Source organism: Narcine bancroftii, chromosome 1 (assembly GCF_036971445.1).
Source record: "Narcine bancroftii isolate sNarBan1 chromosome 1, sNarBan1.hap1, whole genome shotgun sequence".
NCBI classification, from domain to species: Eukaryota; Metazoa; Chordata; class Chondrichthyes; order Torpediniformes; family Narcinidae; genus Narcine; species Narcine bancroftii.
This window is the reverse complement of record NC_091469.1, coordinates 153,772,608-153,784,971: the sequence shown is the minus strand read 5'-3', so window position 1 is coordinate 153,784,971 and position 12,364 is coordinate 153,772,608. Positions and strand designations below refer to the sequence as shown.

Below are 12,364 nucleotides of genomic sequence, written 5' to 3'. Positions count from 1 at the left end.
CACACTTCATGAATCTGCTTCCCTGTCTGCTCCTCAATGTCTCTGTTACTTTTTTTTGGGGGGGGGGGGGCGAAGAGAGAAAGGAGGAGGGGTCTATAATATACACTCAGCAGGCCAGTTTCCTCCCCAGTCCCCTTAATCTCTAGATTGCTTTGTGTTCAAACACCTTTCCATCTTGTTCTGGACTCCCAAGGCCAAGGAAACAAACATTAAACCCTACACTGACAATGTCTCCTGTAAATCTTGAGCATCTCCATTTTTATGAACTCTGGTGAGTGCAGTTCTCTTCATCGGACACCGCGTAAGCCCAAAAATTAATCTAATGAAACCCTGCTGTACTGGTCATACATCACCTTCCATAGGAATGGAGATCAAAACTGCACATAGCATCTGCTGAAACATTTTCAGCTCAGGTTCAGTATGTAATCAAATAATACTTCTTAGATCTATTTTTGGATAAAACATTTTCAGACCAGATCAAATCTTAAAACTGTAAGAAAATAATGATAGTTAATAGGCCAGAATTTGCTGTAAGAGATTTTGTGGAATTGGACGGTGTTCCCAAACCTCAAAAATGAGTGAATGATCTCATTGAAGTACAAGATCATGTAGGAGTAGATGCTGAGATACATTTTCCTGGCTGGAAAATCTAAATCTGATTGGCAGTGACCATACAACAATTTTATGTGCAGAAAGTTGTGAATCTTTGGATCTTTAAATGTGTAATTATGGAGTTTGGTCAGGTTGAGTTTGAAGCATTTCTGGACACCACAGGAATAGAGAATCCAAGTGGAATTTGCAGTACAAGATTATCCATGATCTTATTGGATCAGGGGAGGTTTGAAGGGTCATGTTTGTTTCTTTTGCTTGCTTCTATTGCTTGTGTTCACAAACCTCTCCAGTGACAATATGATCAAGTTCAATTTGAAATTTTACAAGGAGAAACTAAAGCAAGATGTGTTGGTATTTTAATGGAGTGAAGGGAATTATTGTGGCATGAGAGAGGAACTGGCCAAAGTAGATTTGAAGGAGGCACTAAGAGGGAAGAGGACAGAGCAGCAATGGATGGAGTTTCTGCAAGAAATAAGGTGCAGGATAAATGCATATGAAAAAAAGGAAATATTCAAATAGAAAAAGGTCACAATTGTGGCTGATGTGTCAAAGCAAAAGAGTGGGCATACAAGGAAGCAAAAATGATTGGGAACATAAAGGACTGGGAAGCTTTTCAAAGCTTTCAGAAGGCAAATTAAAAAACCCATGAGGGAAAAGATGAAGTATGAAAGTAGTCTAGTAAATAATATCAAAGAGGATACAAAAGGCTTCAAGAATATAAAGAGTAAAAGAGAGGTGAGAGTAGATGTAGGATCACTAAAAAATGACAAGCAAAATAATAATGGGAGACAAGGAGATGACAGAGGAGTTAAATGTAGGCAAATCAGTGAAGGGAAGTGTATGCAGTTACTACTGTATTACAAGGGAGAAGGTGTTTAGAAAGCTATTCTGCACCAGGTCCCTTTGTATCTGAGTATTTTTCCATTTTCTTCCCATTCAGAAAAAAAATCTGCTTGTTTATATTTTCAATCATAGTGCACGACCGTCCACTTTCCGACATGGTGTTTCATTTGCCACTTCTCTGCCCATTCTCCTCATCTGTCCAAGTCCTATTGCAGCCTCCATTTCCTCAACACTACCTGCTCCTCCACCCACCATCTGAAAACCTGGTCACAAAGCCTTTCAGTCCATAATCTAAATCATTAATATAAAAAGAAGCAGCCCAACAGTGACCCTTATGGAACACCACTAGCAACTGGTAGCCAACCAGAATGTGATCCCTGCATTTCGATTCTCTGCTTCCTGCCAATCAGCCAATGCCAGGGTCAGCATCATGGGGGGGAGGGGGAGGGGAAAGAGGGACAAACCACTGCCCTTCTGACACACCTTTTATATTTGCTGTTGTAATTTGCTGTCCACATTCCAGCTACTGTTTGGACATTTGTATACAACTGCTAACTGTAAGAAAGAATGTGCTGACATTAGGGAGGGTTCAATGGGTTTGCAAGAATTATTCTGGAAATGAAATATTATCATATGAGAAATGTTTGATGGCTTGTACACGTCGGAATTTAGGAGAATGGCAGGGGAGCTCATTGAAACATTTGGAATGTTGAAAGGCATGGACAGAGTAGATGTCAAAAGGTTATTTCCCCACAGTGGGAGCATTCAGGACAAGATGGCACACCTTCAGAATTGATGGGCTTCCATTTAAAAAAAAAGAGGTGCGGAGAAATTTCTTTTGCCAGAGGATGATTTGTGGAATTAATCTTTAGTTATTATAGTAGACACATTTCTTAGCAAAGTTAGTTTTAGGGTGGACAAGGCACACTTGCAGAGACACAATTACACTCAGAGAGAAACCATTTTGAAAGTCAAAATGTCTGTTAAGCCATTGTTTAGTGGAAGCTGTGTAAATAGTCAGAGCTGAAGTGATTGTCCATTCAATTGCTGGAACAATCATGTTTGCTTAAGAAACAGCTGTGTATGCAAGGAAGCCATTTGCTGGTTGAGCGGTGCAGACAACTCTGAATCACATTAGACCATAAACTTTTGGAATTTGAACTTCCAAGACAGCAATAATGTCAATTGTCCATTCAATTGCTGGAACAATCATGTTTGCTTAAGAAACAGCTGTGTATGCAAGGAAGCCATTTGCTGGTTGAGCGGTGCAGACAACTCTGAATCACATTAGACCATAAACTTTTGGAATTTGAACTTCCAAGACAGCAATAATGTCATGTCGCATAATTAAAGACATTTCAGAGAACATATTACCAAAAATAGAAACCTTTTGAAACCAGAAGTCGCTTGCCCATCCTGTAAGTCGCATGTGATTGAAATGCCATAACATTCTGTGAGTAACACAAAGATTGACAGTGGCTCCAGAGGGATGACCATTTTTTTTTTGCTTTCCTTGGTCAAGAGAGTGAGCAGTGAAGCAGTGGCATTTTAAATAGCCACATGTGACTGACCCAATTCTGGGTGAAAGAAAGCAAGATCATTCTGGTTTCTAAATCGTAAATATCGTATCTGAGTTTGTGAAGTCATCAAGGAAGAAAGCACAAGTACTGTAAGCTCCATGCAGGGGGTGGGAGGGGGGAATCATTCAGATAAAGAAAGAATTCTCTGAAAATTACTCTACCTCGTGAATTTGAGAAGACTGATACCTCACACCTACTCCATAATTGCTTTTGAGCCACAATTTAAAGAATCTGAGTTTCAAAACAAAACTGACTGATCTTGAAAATCGTCTCTTCTGAATTATGCCCAAGCGATAATGGTTTTGCCGCACACATTTTTGCACAGTGGGGTGAAGTTATTGTTAAGTAAAAAGCATTAACCTATTAATAGTTATTAAGAAAATTATTGTTTTGAATATACCATTGTCTTGGTGAATTTCCATTGTTGCTGATCTAGTACATAACAGTTGCTACAGGCAGTTGGGTCATAAGACCAAGATTTATAGCCAGTATTAAAGGTTACGGAGAGAAGGCCAAGCTGTGGGACCGAGTAGGAAAATGGATCAGCATATGATAAAATGATGGGACAGACTCAATGGTCTGAATAACCTATTTCTGTACCTGTTATAGGGAAACTTTAATACAACCTTAGGAAATCAGTGGGACATTTTCCCATATCCATACACATTATCTAGTTTCTCTCAATGAAGATTTATTCAAAATGATATTAGCTTTCAACTGTGGGAATAAATCCTTTACTTCTTGATCCAAATTTCGAACATTATCCAGGGCAAATCGTACCCTCCTCCTCCTCCATTTCCTTCCACATTTGTGCTCTTGCCTCGAATGACAACTTATGGTCAGTAATTGGCATCAGTTCAATTGTCAAAATGTAATGCTATTTACAGCAAAAGAACAGATAAATTGGTCCAACCTACCTTGGCTAACATTGTGCTCTGCATGTGCCTTTTCCAACCTTGCATTATTTAATTCAGTCAGTAGTTCACACAAAAACTAATCAAGTAATGCAACATTCTTTATGTAGCAAAGATGCATAACCAATGTTTAAAGCCTTAGCTCTTCATCAGGATTTGAGCAAATGGCAGGCAGGTACCTGAATAAAATGGTTGGGGGCAAGGGGAGGAACACAGTGCCCACAGGCAAGAGGTCAGATATGGATAGGGGTGGAAGGGCACAAGAGAAACAAAAATTGAGAAATGATGTGGAGGTGGTGGGGGGGGGGGGGAATCATGGAGTTTTGGAAGTCAGAGGGGGAGGAGATGGCAGATGGGGGAGATCAAAAGGCAGTTATGGGGAGAAGGGCTCTGAGGGCTAGGGGTGGGAAGAAATGTGGAGCTCAAAAGAGTAAATGGGGGTAAGTAGGGAGAGGCGTAAGGGGATCAAGAAGGGTAAGGAGTGGTAGATGATGCAGTGCGTTTCAACAACAGAGGAACCGGGGTCGGGGGGGGGGGGGGGGGGAAGGGTGGTGGTCAGGCCCGAGACAAGTATCTGAATCAACAGAGGTGTCAGGGGCTATGGTACATTGGCAGTCGGGCTCACTGTTGGAGGCAATGGCTGATCTAGCATGTGTGTAGTCAGGACTAGAGTTAACAGCCGAGGCATTGGAAGCTCAAGAGCCCGTGTACAGGCAAGGATGGGATGGAATTCTGACAGTACAAGCTATTCCTCACCCCACATTGTATGAAAACAACCAGGTTATTCACATCTACAGCAGACAGAAGGTGGTTCAACATTCTAAAAACTCTTTAAAGAAGTTACTCTGCATGACAAATGGTTCTTCCTAATTTTAAAAAAAATTTTTTATGGCCCACATTTTTATTTCTACTGTCTGGAAGCATCAAATGCCTCATTCAATTAACTTGCTAGCAGCACCTGTATTCCAGATTCCCATAGTACGCCAAGGGTAAAAGCAAGCACAATTTTCCCATTATAATTAGATTGAGGTCTTATTCTATACAACATTTAGGGCAATGCTGCAATGTGGAACAAGGCAAGATTCAGACTTGCTGCCACAAACAACAGGGACAGATGTCAAGGGAAAATGTGAAGCATGGAGAACTAGTTTAAAATCTGATGCCTGATGAAATTAAAATCCCATGCAGTTCAGCACCAAACTTAAAATATTTAACATCATGGGGAAACTACAGAGTCTTTCCCATTACTCATGCAGAACGTACAGTTACTATATTGTGCTTTGAAATCCTCAACTTATAAAGCAAGCATATGAAAATGAGATAACACATTTAATTAATATCACTTAACAGAACATCACTTTGCAACGTGCAGGTCCTTGCATACGACACACGTGTGCTCCATCAGAAATTTTTCCCTCAAAAATGACAAAAACACCTTGGATCATTGAGGTAATATAAATAAAATGCAAATCTTTTCTTTTTAATTCATATTACACCTTATTTTAATGCCCACTGGGAGAACAAATTTAAGGGGTCATGGCAATGACCTAACCTATTGAAAGATATCAATAAGATTGAAAGCGTGCAGCAACGATTTACTAGGATGTTGCCTGGACTTCAGGAACTGAGTTACAGGGAAAGGTTAAACAGGTTAGAACTTCATTCCCTGGAGCGTAGAAGAATGAGGGGAGATTTGATAGATTTAAAATGATGAGGGGGACAGGCAGAGTAAATGTTGGCAGGTTTTTTCCACTGTGAGTAGGTGAGATACAAACCAGAGGACATGGGTTAAGGGTGAAAGGCTTAAGGGAAACATTTGGGGGACTTATTCACAGAGATTGGTGGGAGTGTAGAACAAGCTGCATTCTGAAGTTGTAAACACGGGCTCAATTTTAACATTTAGGAAGAATTTAGATAGGTACATTGATAGGAAGGGTATGGAGAGTTTTGGACTGGGTGCAAGTCATTGAGACGAGAGAGAAGAATAGTTCAGCACAGGCTAGAAGGTTGAAGGGCCTGTTTCTGTGCTGTAATGTTCTATGGTTCTAAGGTTTAAAATACCAGCCACGACCTAATATTTCATACCCACCCCTCAATTACTGTGCATTGGCTTGGTTTCTCTGTGTGGTCTGATTGTGTCACCTTCTCATCTATTCCCAGGCTTATTCACCCTTTCTCTGAAACTAACCATTTGAAGTGCTTAAAAGAATGATGAGCATTATTATATATGGAAAGAAAATTTGGGCAAGTTCATTTCACTCATATGGGAAAGACAAATTAACAGTGTGCAATGGCATACATTCGTGGATCCTGTGGGAAGGAAATTGCAGACTTGAGAAAGTACTCTTCAGATTTGACAGTTTGGACATGTACTCTTACAAAGTTTAATTTTAGAAAAATAAAAGGCTATTTTCAGCAGGTAGAACGTTTATAATAATCATTCCCCTAAATAGAGAAAGTATCGATAGTTACAAGTAGTGAGCAGATAGGTCAAATTGGATAATGGAATGGATAGTCTTTCTACGAGACACCTTATTTCCAATTTTCTTTTAAATTTCCTGTAAACAATGCTTCAATAATAAAAAATAATCAATTCTGCCTTCCTTTAAAATCATTGTATTAAAAGGTATCAGTGACCAGGCAACCTTTGAGATGTTTGTAAGTTAGCTCAATATCCTGATCAACACCCATTGGATTCAACAAGACATTCACATTTCCAAAAAAATGCCTCAGATGTCAGAAATTTGGAATGCAAACAAAAAGAGTACTGGAACTACTCAACTTGGTAGGAAGCACCTGCAGAGGGACAACAGGATTAACATTCAAGTCCAATGACCTTTCATTATTTAAGATTGCTTTGTGATCAAAAAAAAGATGAAAATTTATGGAAGAGAATCAAAATGAGTCATGCTGGAAATCTGGTTTATAAAACAAAAGGCGGGGGGGGGGGGTGGATGTTGTAGCATTCACACTACGTAGGCATGGAGAAGAACAATACACACACCAAAGCCTTGAAGTAGAGACTGGTTTATTGCACAGGGCATCGCGTTTGTATGGGCCCCAGGGGCTGATGTCAGGGCACAGCATCATTGGAGCGCCAGCCTGCGATTGGCCAGTGTTCCCGCCACAGTGCACCATCTTCCCACCATGTAGGAGGTCACCTGGGACGACAGCTGGTGTCATCTCCAGGTCTACGCAGTTGTCGCATTCAGCCATTTGGTGGGCCGGTCCGCATCTCCGTGGGCAGGCTGCTACATGACCACCCCCTCCCTCCAAGATCCGGCAATCAGGCTGTTGCCCGTTGACTTGGGCAGTCTGCCCGTGTCATGGGGGAGGAGTGGTTACAGTCCAGATATGCCGCTTCAGGCAGTTGACAGTAAAGGTCTCCTCACCACCTATGTCGAGGACGAAAGTGGAGCCATTGTCCCTGATGACCCTGTAGGGCCCAGCATAAGCTCATTGTAGGGGTAGCCGGTGTGTTGCCCCTTCACATAAACACAGTGACAAGTCCCTGGGATGTTAGGTTTGGGCTGGTTGTGTGGTGGGGGCTGCCTTCCATGAGGTATCGACTCATGATCAGCCTGACAGCAGTGACACTCGTCCAATGTATCCGAATTTACCATGGACCTACAGCACATTGCTCTGTCATACCCCACAATCGAGTCGGTCCACGCCCTGTCCCAGGGTGCAGCAGTAGGACCCCACGTATTGGACAGCTGTCTTAGTCTCAGGGTAGAAGTCCCCGTGGCGCCCCATCATCCTGGCTGCATAAAGGTGCCAGGTTTTCGACGCCATAACAACCTGGTGCATCCAGCAATACGAGCCACAGTGAAGATGGTGGCTAGCAAGTTTAACTAGCCCAGCCTCCATAAGCAGGTCAGCCGGTGGGCCAAGACCTGCACGAACTCCCAGCCCTCAAAAGTGCAGACTTGCACAAAGGCCCTCACGCAGACTTTTGATACCACCACAGAAACCTGCGCCAGGAGAATTTCTACATTGGATTGTGACCATTGTGATGGTCACTTCAACTGACCCATGCCTGGGTTTTTGGAAACATCATGGAAGGCACACATTTTGTTTCTCCTGTGCAAAGAAAGGGGGGGGGGTTATCATTCGTATGAAAGGATATTTCTCGGGAAGCAACTTGACAGGGTTTTGTGGGTTTTTGGTGAGCTGATCACTCAGTCTCTCACCACCTTCCTAATTACATCTGAGCATCAGTTGAATTTCAACACATGATTTCTAACACTGAACTTTGAGAATGATTTCAGAATTGTGCATAAGCTTAATGGTTTGGGTATTCCACACACACAAATTGGGGTAGATTTAAGTAAGATGTTATATTATTAATATTGTTTTAAAAATAATAGTGTTTGTGAATTTCTTTTGCTGCTGGTCTGCAATGTAACACTATTTTCTAAAAGGTAATCTTTCACGAAGCATTGTATAATGAATTCATTCATTTTGAAATGTCGTCACTGCAATAATACTGTGAACCATGCAGTCTCATTTTTTTTGGCTATAGCCTCCTTAGGACACTACTCAGAGTTTATTGGCCCCCTTCCCTGCGAAGCAGTCAAGTTTAATGCTTTCTTCCGTACTGCTCTCCAACAGACAGCATAAAAAAACCCCAAAAATTTATGATTTCAGCCCATGTCCCCCCAGGGTGGCCATACACCCCCATTGAAAAGGCTGCCTTAAACATCCAATTTGTTCAGAAACAATAAGAATAATGAGTAGATAACCTGCCTTATTGATGAAGTTAATTAATTCACTTTAAAACACTGACCAAAGCACATTTCCAAACTCTGATTTTAATACTTGTAAATAGAGTAAAGTTGGAACACTTTCAAGCAGTAAATGTGATTACCTTTGCTCAATTCGGCTGTCCTCCAAAAGGTCAGAAACTGTGTGCATGCTCCCATCCACCTCCATTTCATCATTTACCACAGATATTTTAGCAGTTTCCTTTTCTCCATTTTGCTGTGTCCCATTTTCTATCTTTTGGTGTTGGCAAACAATATCCTTTTCTGTTTGCTGCTCCCCTTCCATGCATTTTCCTGAGGATTGTGCCAGGCACTTGCATTTTGAATTGATTGGCTCTTGTTTGCTATTGGCCTCTTCTGTCCAGGATCCACCAGGACTGTCATTTTCTATCTTTCCCTGTGATGTGCAGTTCAGTTTCTGTTGATCATGTACCTTAGAGCCCCCAGAATTTACAAAACTATTATCCTGAGGGGCAGTGCAGTGTGCAGAAAGATTTTTTTCATTTTTCACATCAGCATTGCTTTGATTTGAGGACTCTTCTAAAGAAACTTGGTCACTGCCAGAATCAGTATTTATTGCATGGTCTGTTTTGGAGGAACAAGATACACATTGAGATTTGGGGTTAAAGATAACAGTTGCAGAGATTTTCATTCCACCAGTCCTATGAGCTATTTTTTCTGCAGTTTCGCTGGGCTGCACATCAGTCCCTGCATTCCAACCATTGAGGTAAGTACTGGATTCAGTTGCATCCACACAGTTGCAACACAATTCTGTATTGTTACTTTCCTTTTGGCTGGCTTGCCCTTGCAGAGGTAGTGAATCGTTATTGGTCTCTCTGTGCAGTACCTCTTCTGCTTGCATGGTTTCCTCACCACAACTATTCCTTATCAAGTCGGTCTCCTCTTGGTGGAGGAGCAACTTGCCCTCCTTGCTAGGTGAGCTAGGATTATCAATCCAAGTAAACATTTCTCCTGGTGCATCCGCTCCAGCCAAGTCCTCACCTGCTCCATCCAAATCATCCATAAAAAACACTCGTTCCTCCTCCTCAGTTTCACGCCTTACTCCAGAAAGTTCAAGAAATGCTGAGTTTGCAGTGTTCCCCGTCTTGGAGAGGTCTCTCAACATGGGTTTGTGAGCTGGTGACTGGCACACACTGGGTGGAGAAAGGAGACATGACATTTCATCCCCTACCCTGTGAACCATTAGGTTAAGTTGCTCCAGCTCCTCCTCGTCATACTGCATGGAACAAGCAAGTTCAGCTTCTGTATTTTCAGCTTTTAGACAAAGTTGATCTTGTACAATTTTTTCAGGAACTTCAGATGGAGGTACAGCAGGGTGCATTTTTGAGTCAACTATGAATTCACCATCCTGGGATATGCAAAGATTTTTTTCAAGTGTGTGTAGTTCATCTTCTGTCAAGGTCTGCAAAAGGTCCCTAATTAGGGAGGAAGCAGAAACAAGAATTGAGGAAGAGCAAAATGGCATGATACAAAACTCAAATACATGTGAATAATTAATTAGCTTTGCTATAAAACACAGAAGAATTAAATACTCTGACATTTATACTCATCCTCCTCTGATAGCTTCACTTACCTGCCTTACCCTCCCCCCCCCCCCCCCCCACCAATAACCTTCAACACCCATATCATGCCAAAATCTGCATCTTAAATATATTTAGAGGCAGCCTCTCCTTGGACAGAGAATTCCACAGATTCCAGAGAGCCATCACAATGTTCAGTAAAACCCCTGTTGTCCAGAATTCAAGCAACCAACAAAAATACTTGAGAAAAATAAATAGATATGGTAAAAAGTTTGTAGTGTAAAGGTAAATGTTCTCTGAAGTAACACCTTTGATGAAGATTGGAGCAAATATTAGCCAGTGGACTACCTTGATCGTGCTTTGCTCATAGCAGCTGTTTGAAAAAAGTTTTGTTTGAATAAAATGGCATCACCCAGGATGAAGAGCTGGTTGAAGACACTCACCTTTGGGGTGACTCATACAGTGTCTCCTTATCTCTGCTTAGTCAGAGTCTTTATCTTTATTGGTATATTATTAAGTATATTAGTAAGGCTTTATCTGTAAATGGAGAGAGGGTGTTATTGTTCATCTCTCAGGTGGGACTGTGCAAGGGGAGGAACCAAAAGATACAGCAATTGTTACATTTTTTCAAAGAATGTGACTGAAAAAAATTTAAAGTTTATATATTCATACAAGTGAAGTTTGTTCAGTGTAACTACAATGTAGTATTTTTGTCTTTTAAACTGTTTATTCTTAATGTAGGTTTATTAGATAGGCATTGAAAGAGCAAGTCTCAAGCAACCTGAAAACTCACTTTCCCAGAATCTACCATCTCTGTAGGTGTGCTGGAATATTGAGCAAACAAAGAATTGCTAGAAAAAAAACATATCTGTGGGGACATTTCAGGTCTGAACCCTTTCTCAAGTACAAAACTGAGAGTGAAAATCTAGAGATGAAAGGTGAATAACATTCAAAAAAATACAACTTATTAAGGCAGTGGCTCTCAACCTTTATCTTTCCACTCATATAACCACCTTAAGCAATCCCTTACTAACCACAGAGCATCCTATGCCATAATTGAGAACTACTGCTTTGGGTCGGGGAGGGGGAGATGCAGCAGTTCTCACTGAACAAAACAGCTATGATCAAGGGACATAATATATCAGTATATAAATGTTTAATCCAGGCACAAGGGAAGTACAAAGACTTGGAAATATTTTAAAAGTCTGCAGGCAAAGGAATATTAAAAAAAGACACCAAATTTTATTAAAAGTTGTCACAATTACATCTACTATTTTTCTCTTCTAAATGAAACTCAAGAAATTACAGAATAACTGAATAAGGAAGAGAATTTACCCAATTTCTCAAAAAACAACAAATCAAGAACTAAATTCATTCAACAAAAGCATGAAAACTGTTTTAAAATCAAATAATGGCACCAAATTCCCATAAAGGACCAATTACCAAGACTCAAGTTACCACCAAGAAAACAAAATTATAAATACAAAGCAGTGAACATTACACCAGAGAAGAAATTCTCTGGCCCATGAGGTTGTGCTGAACTATATACAGTCAGTTTCCGATCATCTGAAAACCACTTTACTGAAAATCTGTTAACCGAAAAATATTTTGGTGGTAACATGGCGTCACAAATTGAAAAAAATTCACTCGATATGATCACGAGGGGCTATGGCATACTGTTAGTGCCAGTTTGGTGACATCATTGAGTGACTGCAGGAAGTCGGCGGTCACTCTCTCTCAGTAGGATAACCTCTCATCTGAGAAATTAGCCTGGAAAATCCATTGTTACTCCAAGGCTCCCTCAACACTCTGTACAATTGAAGCAGAACCTCTTCTATTTTTAAACTCAAACTCCTTTGCAATGTAGGTCAAATACTATTTGCTTGTTGAAATCTAAATCTCATCTGATCCTGGAGACTTGTTTATCCGAATGTTTTTAAGAAACAGCACTTACTCTTTAACAACCTCAACATGCTGCAGTACAGGGGTGCAGGGGGAGGGGTGTGTGTCTGACAAATTTGGTTGAGCTCTTTGAGGATCCAACAAGGAGAGTTGTCACCTGTACCTGTTGTGGATTTAGATTTCAAAATGGTATTTACAAGATACCA

The 12,364-nt window shown here is 40.9% G+C and overlaps 1 protein-coding gene across 4 annotated transcripts in view; it reads right to left on the bottom strand.

Moving 5' to 3' along the window:
• zfyve28 (zinc finger, FYVE domain containing 28) overlaps window positions 1-12,364 on the bottom strand; it is a 126,441-nt gene that overhangs the window by 77,708 nt on the left and 36,369 nt on the right. For all 4 annotated transcript variants that reach the window (XM_069942203.1, XM_069942208.1, XM_069942217.1 and 1 more), the window contains one exon: window positions 8,820-10,151. In XM_069942203.1, coding sequence (XP_069798304.1) covers window positions 8,820-10,151 — 1,332 coding nt within the window. The remainder of the gene's footprint in view (window positions 1-8,819; window positions 10,152-12,364) is intronic.